This window comes from Sciurus vulgaris, assembly GCF_902686455.1.
Source record: "Sciurus vulgaris genome assembly, chromosome: 2".
Taxonomy (NCBI): domain Eukaryota; kingdom Metazoa; phylum Chordata; class Mammalia; order Rodentia; family Sciuridae; genus Sciurus; species Sciurus vulgaris.
In genome coordinates, this window is record NC_136462.1 from 92,431,935 (window position 1) to 92,442,606 (window position 10,672).

General features: G+C 38.6%; 2 protein-coding genes across 4 annotated transcripts in view; both read left to right on the forward strand.

Annotated features, from left to right (window-relative positions):
- TMEM62 (transmembrane protein 62) overlaps nucleotides 1-1,345 on the forward strand; it is a 44,053-nt gene extending 42,708 nt beyond the window's left edge. For 2 of the 3 annotated variants that reach the window (XM_079127781.1, XM_079127780.1), the window contains exon 13: nucleotides 516-1,344. In XM_079127781.1, coding sequence (XP_078983907.1) covers nucleotides 516-842 — 327 coding nt within the window. In that variant the 3' untranslated portion in view covers nucleotides 843-1,344. Of the gene's footprint in view, nucleotides 1-515 lie in introns of all 3 variants that reach the window. The other variant, XM_079127779.1, reaches the window with a different exon arrangement.
- A 105-nt stretch (nucleotides 1,346-1,450) lies between these two features.
- On the forward strand, nucleotides 1,451-10,591 carry CCNDBP1 (cyclin D1 binding protein 1). The gene is made up of 11 exons (XM_079127717.1): nucleotides 1,451-1,651; nucleotides 1,812-1,871; nucleotides 2,231-2,310; nucleotides 4,719-4,800; nucleotides 5,533-5,629; nucleotides 5,797-5,870; nucleotides 6,494-6,570; nucleotides 7,116-7,381; nucleotides 8,477-8,537; nucleotides 9,862-9,908; nucleotides 10,157-10,591. Exons 1-11 carry the CDS (start codon nucleotides 1,543-1,545, stop codon nucleotides 10,269-10,271), a joined length of 1,068 nt encoding a protein of 355 aa, XP_078983843.1. The 5' UTR covers nucleotides 1,451-1,542; the 3' UTR covers nucleotides 10,272-10,591.
- Nucleotides 10,592-10,672: the final 81 nt, after the last annotated feature.

Below are 10,672 nucleotides of genomic sequence, written 5' to 3' on the forward strand. Positions count from 1 at the left end.
TGAATTGATGAATCACACAGCCTTTAAATCATATTATAATTTAGATCTTCTAATTATATTTTAGTACTCATCATTCTACCTCAAACAAAAATATAGAGATAAGGAAAAATATACTGATATCCAAGTCCCTCCATTCCATCAAAAAAGAGTGTATACTCCGTGTGTGTATGTGTGTGTGTACGTGTGCACTCACATGCATGTGTACCCAATTCCAGTTTAAACACTGGCAGATATCTACTATATATATGACACTGTTCTGTAAGTCGGGGCTTCAATATAAGTTAAATGATTCCTGTCTTTAAGATGAAAAAAAAAGACACAAGCAAATATGCAACTAACTGTAGGTTAGATGTTGTGTTACAAGTAAATGTGATCAAAGTATAAAAAAAAAAAAAATTAGACAGCTAACCCCAAGACAGAAAGCAACATATTCTTAGGAGCCACCAATAATGAGACCTGACTCCTCCAAGGGCTTGGTGGTAAGCTAACATTGTGTTCTGTTCCTTTTTTTCCAGCTGGTGTTTTTTAACATTCCCTTGATGGCTTACCTGTGTTGGAGCTTGTTGCAGAGATGCTTTGGTCACAACTTCAAGTCTCATCTCCATCAAGGGAAATACTTAAAAATTATACCTGTTCACCTACTTATGATACTGCTGTACATCTGGCAGATTTATTCCTGCTACTTTCTTCATGTGACACAGGGCACCCTGGCTCTTTTTTTCTCCCCTTTGCGGACCTGGTTGACATTGCTGACACCAGTACTCATTCGTTGTGTGTGGACACTGAACTCCACAAAGTTTGGAGCCTTCATGGTGCAGTTAAAAAGCCACCTGAGTTCCTGAAGGCCATGCCCCATCACTGCCAGCTGAGCAGAAGTTCAGCCTCTGCATCTGTAGCCCACGTCCCAGCCCCTCTTGGGTGGAAGGCAGATTTCAGTGAGTGAGCTTCAGAGAGCTGCTGCTCCTTCGACACCTGGATGTTGGAGAGGGAACACATTATCTTCCAAGTCCCTGCCACAGCTGCAGCTTTAGCCTTTTGGCACTCAACTATTGATTCCTGGAGAGTGGACTGCAGAAGTCTAAATAATGACTTGATTTCTTTCTTCCCTAAGGAGGCAAAGAGAAAGCCCTAAATAAGGAGATCGACAGGGTAGGGGCTGGGTGTGTGAGTATCTCAGGAGGCCCAGTGTTTTGGGGGGTTATCCCCTGTAAAGCATCCAGCGTCATACATAGGGTCATGGGCTTTCTGCTTCCTTAGTCGGGAGTGTTTCAGCTAATCAAATAAATGAATGAATGAAGAATAAGAAATATAACTGAACCTTACAGTGTGGCCTGGTCTCTAGGTTGGAAACGGATGGGGCGGGGAGGCGTTACCGGCCAATAGAAGGGGCGGGGCCTCAGGGCAAAAGGGGCGGGGCGGGAGGGCTGGGTTGTTGCCGGAAACCATTTCGCGGAAGCGGCACCGGAAGCGAGTCGCAGTCGCAGTGCGGCTCGGGCAGCCGCGGCAGGGGCGTCTGTTTTCAGGTCCCGGTTAGCGACTGAGATGGCGAGTGAAACTGCTTCTGCAGCCGCAGTCCTCACCCTGGCTCCGCCTTTGGAACAGCTCCGACACTTGGCGGCGGAGCTGCGGTTGCTCCTGCCTCGAGTGCGTGGTGAGCTGACGCAGTGGGGACTGGCAGTTCAGGGGCGACCTTGGGGTAGAGAAAAGGCCATGCTGGGCGACTGGTAGCAGGACCCCTGTTGGGGAGGTGGCTCCGCTCACTTAAGTTTTTCCTTTCGCCGCTCTTCGGCCCACCACGCTACACACACAAGTCGGCGAAGCCCGGGAGACCACCGAGGAGTTTAATCGGGAGATGTTCTGGAGAAGACTCAGTGAGTGCCTCTCCCGTCAGGAACCCCTTTCTCTCCTATCCCAGTGACCCGGCCCCTTTCCTACTGGTGGTCCCCTCTGGAGGTGACGGCCTCCCCCCCGCATCCGCATATCGGTGGGGATACCTCACCTTGCTGGTCCCCATATCCCCGCATCCGCATATCGGTGGGGATACCTCACCTTGCTGGTCCTCGGCACTTGAGTGGTTAAAATATAAAACATTGATATTTGGAGTGTTTTTGAGTCGTCTAGGCCGATAAAGGTGGAGAGTGAACGCATTATCTTCCAAGTCCCTGCCACAGCTGCAGCTTTAGCATTTTGGCACTAACCTTAGCACCCGCCTCTTCTGCCCACTCACCAGATGAGGCAGCGGTTAAAGTGTCGGGGGAAGCCACCACTCTGACCACAGTCTTCTCTCGACTTCCATTGCCGTCTCCACAGGTGGGCTTCACTTTACTGGAATTCTTGTGCTGTCTTGTTATTCCTTAGGAATCCTCTGTTTCTTTCCACCTTTTTACACTCAAGCCCCAGGAGATTTGTTTTCCTCATCTGTCAAATGAGATTACATTTTTTACTTTACAGGATTGTTGTGGAAACCAAATTACCTAAATGCAGTGCCTAGCATGGGTAGACCTGTCTTATAAATTTTGCAATCTGAAATTCAGCTTGGTTAATACCTTTCTGAAATAATTTTAATGTGCACACTGTTTTCTAGTTATTTTCACATACATGACCCCTGACAGATGAGCAACCACTCTCAGAAGCTCAGGTTAAGGTTAATGAGCAGTGGAAGTTGAATTTAAATAAGGCCTATCTGAATGCTAAGCTATACGTATTCTATTATAGTACATAATACCCTTTGGTATTGAATTAGTTTGTATTTAATCAGTAACATGTAGAAAACATGAAATTCAAAAGATAACAAAGTATCCTAAAATGTTTCTTTCTTCCCACCCCTGTTCCTCATTTTTGCCTTCTCTCTTCACTTCCTTTTGTATTATTATACATACAGTATATTCTATGCATATATACATTCATGTACATATATATATACATATACATATATGCTTTTTACACAAATGATCAGATACCGTCAACACTCTTCTGAACCTTCCTTTTAAAAAAATTAACAGTATTAACTTAGAAATTGATTCTTAGCAGCACCTAAAAAATTGTAATAGCTTCTTAATCTTCAGCAGAGTGACTATAACCATAATTTAGTCAATACCCTATGTGGACATTTAAACTGTTTCCAACTTGTAACTACTGTAAATGGTTCTGTGGTGAATTGCCCAATATAATCTTTTTGTACATACTTGTAGAAAAAAATTCCCAGAAATGAAATTGCTAGAACAATGAAATCATGCATTTTTAATAAGCCTTTATTATAAAACTGAAAGTAAATGTGTTGACCATGACCTAGCATGCCCTATATTCACTTTATTTTTAGAGCTGTCTATACTTGAAAGTAAGGTTATTTTAAAATGGCATATTTGTTATCTTATTTGGTTTTTACAATATTTTAAATTTCTATATGTAGGTGTTTTGAAATGATGTATTCTTTTGTTGCATATGACTACAATGATAAACTTTCTCCTTACAGACCTTAGAGGTCTACAATGAGGAAACAATGATGAATTATGTGAGAGTGCTTTAAAAGATTCATAGAAGGTGTATTTATTTCAAAGGAAGTAGTAATGTTACCTTATTCTTAAATTTTTGCTGGCTCCTTTCTTTGAAAAGAAAAACTTCCTGCTAAAATTTGTAGCAAGAAAGATACAATGAGGAGACAGCATAGAAGTATTTTTCTGTATATGCTCAAGACAGTAGTTTTACTCATAGATGAAAAATTAGAACATCGTTTTATTGGAAATATATACAAATATATATCCAAATACATATTTGAGATTCATAGTCCCCTTCTTAGGATGTCAACATTTTAGTCCTACTGCAGGATGGTTTGTTTATTGTTTTTAAAATTCTAAAAATCCTTATGACCTAATATTTTTATAAAATTTTGTGTATTGCGGTAAAAGTTTCTGAACAGAGTCAGGGTATAGCTCAGAGATGGAGTTCTTGCCTAGTATATGCAGGGCCCTGTGTTGAATACCCAGCACTGAAAAAATTTTAAAAAGTTTCTAAGCTCTTACTCTAAATCACTGTAAATATCTCATCACAAACAAGTAACAGTTTGTGGAGTGGCACCAATCTGAACCACACTTTACATAGTAGCACACTGATTTATAATTTAACAGAGTAATGAGCAATATTCAGTTCATAGTATTTATTTTTAGGTACGTATTCTGATTCTGTTGAGAGAGACACACATACATAGAGATTTGGTTAATGATCTAATCAGGGGTTGGCAAACTTTTTCTGTAAAAGGCAAGATAGTAGTAAATATTTCAGGCTAACCAGTCAATACTGCCCTTGTGTAAACGCAAGTATAGACAATATGTAAACCAGTGACCATGGCTGGGTCCCAATAACACCTTATTTACAATAAGTGTAAATGGGTCTGATTTACCTGTGGACCATAGTTTGACTACTCTTGGTCTAAGAGATGGTGAATATCTCATGGGACATATGAATATCTTGGGATATAGAGTTATCCAGGACAAGTTTTTCCCTTTTTTTCTTTATGCCTTATTGAGTTGTCAACTAGTGTCTGGTGTCCAGCTAACTCTTCTGTGGTATGTAATGAGTATATCACAAGGCCTGACTCATAATGGAATTTCAGAAAATGTTTGATGATGCTGTACAGATGTCTGTTCTCTTTCACAGTAGATGGGTTGGACAAACTGATCTAATCCACTTCTCTATTATTAAATTGGTCTGTCATCTCATAGGAAACCCAGAGGATCAGTGAACAAGTTCGTGCTGCCACCAAAGCAATTATTGCAGTGTACTATTCACTTCCCAAGGATCAGGGTAAGCTACTGTGTACACATTAGTGTTGTGTTTGTAGGCTACATCTTTGCTAAAATGATGGGTATGTCCTGAGACTTTCGCCTTTCCCCAGTTTGAGCATACACCTCAAGGAGAATTTTAAAATGTGACTGACCTCTGTAAAAACTCCATTATGCTAAGGTATATGCATCTCCTGTGCTTTGCCTGACTCTTAAGGCTTTTAATTCTCTTTGGCTCTTCCTTTCCATCTAACTGCTTACATGTTGGCTGAATCTCATCTCCAAATCCCTAGACCAAAGCCATTCCATCTTTCCTCCATTCATATTAGAGCATACTCTATTTCTAGGCTTCTCTGTAGGTTAAATGTGCACTAGTCCTGCGTACAGATTTATATCTTGATTATAATCATGCCAAAATTATAAATGAATACATGTCATAGATCTTTACTCATAAATGATTTAAACTTTTTAGTGTTTTATCCACAGTTCTCAAGGGACCACTGTCCTTAATGAATGAATACATGTTGTCTGTCATGGAAAGGTTGTATTCCAAATCTCCTGGAGAACAGCTCTAAGGACTGGTGGGTGGGATAAGAAAATGACATGGGGATATAAATAAGACCTGAGTTTTATGTTTGACACTTCCTTTAAAGCATGTGAGTGGCCATTACCTTGTAGAGCTCTAATGCTCAGATTCAGGAAAATGGACAGTGACTTCTGAAAATGATACCAGGCTCCTTGGTTTTGGCCACAGGGATCACCCTGAGAAAGCTGGTACGGGGCGCCACTTTGGACATTGTGGATGGCATGGCTCAGCTTGTGGAAGTGCTTCTCATCACTCCACCTCAGAGGTACTGATGCCATGGTATGAGTTACCAGTTAATAGGCTTCCTTGACAGGGGAAAACTTGCCCTAACAGAAAAGTTACTGAAAGCAGAGAATAATGACCATGAGGAAGGAACTTTTTAGAGACAGGAACCTAGGTTATTGATATATTCTAATTGATTCCTTTCCCCAGCCCTGAAAACAGTGACCTTATTTCCTGCAACAGTGTCTGGGTTGCTTGCCAGCAAGTTCCTCGGTTACCAAGAGGTAGGTAAGAGTAGAAGGTGAGCCATTAACTGCTGGCCAAAACAGAGAGACATCTCATGTCTGACTTCCCATTTTGTAACATTTATATATTTTAATTTCTATAAAGATTTTAGTAAAATATATTTAGTTTGTCTTCAACATTAATAGTTAGATATTAATACTTCTTGCCATTCTCTTGTTCTGCTAGGTATCTAACCCAGGGCCTTCTGCACACTAGGCAAACACTCTGTGACTGAATTATACCCCCTTCCCTTTTAAATTCAGATTCTACTTGTGGTTTTATAACTTGCTGAACAGATACGGTTTTTTTCTAGTACTACCCCAGTGGCAGTTTTATTGGGCACACTAAAGCAGTTATCAGGCCAGAAGTAGTGGTCAGCAAGAGGATTGTGATTAAGAAATATTATGTGACCATTTTACTTCTTGTGATGAATAAAGAAAAGCTTTTTAACCTTCTGTCTTGAGTTCCAGGGGATGTAGTGAAAAGAGTTTTACATTAAACCACCACTGTAGATTACCTTGATGCTCTCTTCAAAAGGAACAATGTTGGTTGTCCTTTGTGGTCTTAAGAGAATTATTAGGTTTCTCCTCTCATTCTAGTGTTTCTTATTTTTTGCTCATAGATAATAAAGCTGCAGCCCTATTAATGCTGACAAAGAATGTAGATTTTGTGAAGGATGCACATGAAGAAATGGAGCAGGTAAGGGAACCTCTGTCTTTGCTGCTTATTGGAGGGTAAATTCCATGACCAGTAGAGAATTGATTATAAGGAAAGGGATTTCCTGAACATTGACTGAATTGGTTCCATTCTCACTTCTGTTCTGTGTCTTCTATTCCCACTCCATTCTGGTATGTGATTTGTATCACTTCCATTTGTTCCTTTGCTGGACAAGGAGAGTGAGAACAGGGTTCATGAAGTAATTCAACTCTGTAGCTGTTAGTGAAATAGCCAGCCTGGGTTTTTGCTTTTGTTTTCGTACTGGGTGTTAAACCTGTGCATGCTTTGCCACTGAACTGCATGCTCAGGCCTTTTTATATTTTATTTTGAGATAGGGTCTCACTAAGTTGCCCATACTGGCCTTGGACTTGAGATCCTTCCACCTCAGTCTCCCAAGTCCCTGGGATTACAAGGTGCAACATTGTGCTCAGCCTGGTTGGGGTTTTTGAATAATTCAGTTATGGTGCTAAAAGTAAAATAGGTGTTTTGTTTTTGTTTGCATTTACATTTATCATGGTATGTTTTAGGCTGTGGAAGAATGTGACCCTTACTGTGGCCTCTTGAATGATTCTGAGGAGGACAACCACAGTGATGATGTGTTGGGGTTTCCAAGCAATCGAGACTTATATTGGTCTGAGGAAGATCAAGAACTCATAATCCCATGCCTTGCACTGGTGAGAGCATCCAAAGCGTGCCTGAAGAAAATCCGAATCTTAGTGGCAGAGAATGGGAAGAAGGATCAAGTGACTCAGCTGGATGACATTGTGGATATTTCTGATGAGATCAGCCCTAGGTAAACATGTTCCCCACTTGAAATATCTGGAGCCTTCTGATCTCAGTTTGTGCTGTCACCCACCCCAAGGTTTTTGCCTAGTTTCTAGTATTCTGAAAATGTTCAGACCTATATTCTACAAGGAAAGTTGAAAAAGTACTTCAGTAAATACCTCTACATCTTTCATTTGGATTCACCTATTGTTCACATTTTTTTCCCGTATTAGTTTATGTCTTGATAAATAAATGTCCCATATGTTTTCCTAAACCATTAGAGAATTAGTTGTGTTCATCAATGACATTTTTCCTCCACATACCTAGCATCTATCTGCTAAGAACAAAGTCTTATCATCACATCCAAGAAATTTAATGTTGAATATATCATCCAACAGTCAAAAACTTTTCCATTTGTCTCTAAAATGTTTTATATAAATCCAGGTTTCCATCAAGATTTCACATTAGTTTCTTATAGTTTAATACGGTCCCTATCCTTTTTAGTCTTTTTCAACATTGACATTTTAAAACAAAACCGGGGTCAGTTGTCCTATAAAACAGCTAACAATTTGGATTCAGGATAATTTTTCTAGGGATTATAGTCAGGTTAAACTTTTTTTTGCAAGAATATTATATAGCTGTTATGTTTTGTGCTTCCTATTACATCATATTGGGGAGTTGCAAGATTTCGCTTTGTCCCATTATTGGTAGTCCTAAATTTGATCACGATTTAAGTGGTGTCTTCTTTAGTAAGGGTGTCTTTTATGTAAAAATTTTACCTTCCATTGATGAGCCCAGCCTGCATTAGTTATTAAATCGATAATTTCAGTCCTCACATTTTTAATAAATTGATTATGTCCTGTCCTATTAACCAAGGGCATTCCCTCCCCCCTCCCGCCCCCACTTCCTAGTGAAATAGGGTATATACATTTCAGCGAATACTGGTTAAATTGATTCTTCATTGGTTGCCTGGTTGCCCAGTTTAAGGAACTGACAGCCATTTCTGGGATAGCCAGTTTCTCCTTAGTTGTGTCCATAGTTGTGTACTAGAAACAACCTAGCTAGCTTTGTTCCTTTGTTGTTGTTGTTGATGATGATGGTTATTTTTGCTTTCTGTTCCTAGTGTGGATGATTTGGCTCTGAGCATATATCCACCTATGTGCCCCCTGACTGTGCGAATCAATGTGAGTACTGACTTTGAGGGAGGAGTTATAGACCTATCTGTAGAATTTCACTGGTTACTAGTATTTCCTGTAAACTGTAGGGCACTTATTTGTCATACTTGGATGCAATAGTAATATCACAACAGTAATGTCACAGTTCTTGCATGTATTTGTGCATTATAAATATTTGCTGAGGTTGAGTTATAATAGTCATGACCTTTGATAATTCTCTCTTTCATCATTACTTGGGTAATCATTTGGAAAAACCCAAAGATCCTTGAAAATGCTGTTTTGAAAAGAAAACCTTAATTATATGTTTTAGGAACCTCTCAACCCAAATCACAAGTTTTTGATTTTTAGTCTAGGCAGAAATAAGTGTTCCTGAAACATACTCTGTTCTTATATAAATCATCTTATCATGTGATTTAACCATGATTCTTAATAGAGATATGACTTTATTATTTCAAGTCCTACTAGAGAAAGTTCTGTAATTTTAATAAACTCCAGTTCTTACCTCTAATGTTATTGGAAGGAGATGTAAAACTGCCAAATGACATGTTTTATAGTCAGATGTACCCCTTCTAATATTTGATAAATTTGATAGTGGAAATTAGATTTATCAAAATGTGTGTTCATGGTATACAAAAATCTTGAAAAATAGTGTCCTTTTAAGCATTAAATTTTTTGTTTGTTTCAGCATTAAGTTTAAAAGATGACTTCTTTAAGAAATAGACATCTTTAGCAATATGCCTATTCAGTTATCCCAAACAATAACTACTATAGCAATTAAAAAATAAGTACTCTATAAATATCTTATTTTATATTGTTGGCATACATACATCCTTATGTTATTTTAAATTTTTTTTTTAGTGCTGAGAATTGAACCCAGATTCTTGTGCATGCTAAGCGCATGCTCTACTGTTGAGCTGTGTCCCCCACCTCCCCATGTTAACTTAATATTGGTGTTCTTAAAATTCTGTACATTTTAAAAGTGAAGAACATTAGTTATTTCTGCTTTATATTTTGAGCTCTTGGCAAACAGGACAAATTCATATTACATTCTTCCTTTTTCATTCTTTTTTAAAAATTAAAAATATTTTAAGTTCCAAAGACTTATAAAAATGTTATAGCAACAATATTAATAATGTTTTGCTAAATAGAAAAGAATTTATAACCCTGTCACCTCAACCTAGTCAACATTTTTGTTTTGGGTATATTCAAGGTTCTTCTTTAATGAGTTTTATTTTGTTGTTGTTAATTTGGGGGCTTTATTAAAAATTCAAGCTGTCCTTTACTTTTTTGATGGCAGGCCTCAGGGTGAATAATTTCTCTGTTTCTTTTCTAGTCTGCAAAACTTGTATCTGTTTTAAGGAAGGCACTTGAAATTACAAAGTAAGTATGAAGACTTCTACCTAGATGGCCTTTTGAGAATAAAACTGAATGTCTGTGTGACTTTTCTCAACTCTCAAGCTCCCACATCAAGGAATAGGAAAGGAAAAATTGGGATTTTCTTTTTAGTTTCAATTTCTGTGAAGAAACTTGCCTTTTACTGTAATTTTCTTCTGTGCACTCTCCTGAGGATAGGTTTTCCCTTCACCTTGTACTAAACTTAACTTTTTTTTTCCTATTTCATTCCACAGAGCAAGTCATGTGACCCCTCAGCCAGAAGATAGTTGGATCCCTTTACTCATTAATGCTGTTGATCATTGCATGAACAGAATTAAGGAGTTCACGCAGAGTGAAGTTGAATTATGAGTTTTCAGGCCCATTCATATTCTTCTTTCTCCCTCTCTCACTGTCCTAGCCAGATCTATGATGCCTGCTTTTAAAAATGAAGCTAGAATACTTGCTGGATGGAAAGGGAATTCCTGTCTATTTAACAAAAGACTCTATTACCAGAGATTATTGGTTAGGCCAGATTGGCAATTATTTATAAACAGCATGAGTGTGATATATTTTTCTGCTAGATACAAAAGGTAATCACATGAATTGGTGTTCCTGAATTGCATCTAAGAGATTCCTAGGGAAGCTGCCTTCCTGATTTGCAATAAAGTATGTTGTTTCATTGTTATAGATGCCAGTGGTTTCAGTGAAATGCTGTCTGCCTGCTAGCGATTAAATGAATACCCTTCTAAAGTTTCTTCCTACCAGAAATG

Excerpts from the sequence above, each read along its gene's own strand:
- CCNDBP1 (XM_079127717.1), top strand. The coding sequence starts at position 1,543 with ATGGCGAGTGAAACTGCTTCTGCAGCCGCAGTCCTCACCCTGGCTCCG. Across the intron at positions 5,871-6,493 it reads AGTTCCTCGGTTACCAAGAG|ATAATAAAGCTGCAGCCCTA; the intron begins GTAGGTAAGAGT and ends TTTTGCTCATAG. Across the intron at positions 7,382-8,476 it reads TCTGATGAGATCAGCCCTAG|TGTGGATGATTTGGCTCTGA; the intron begins GTAAACATGTTC and ends TTCTGTTCCTAG.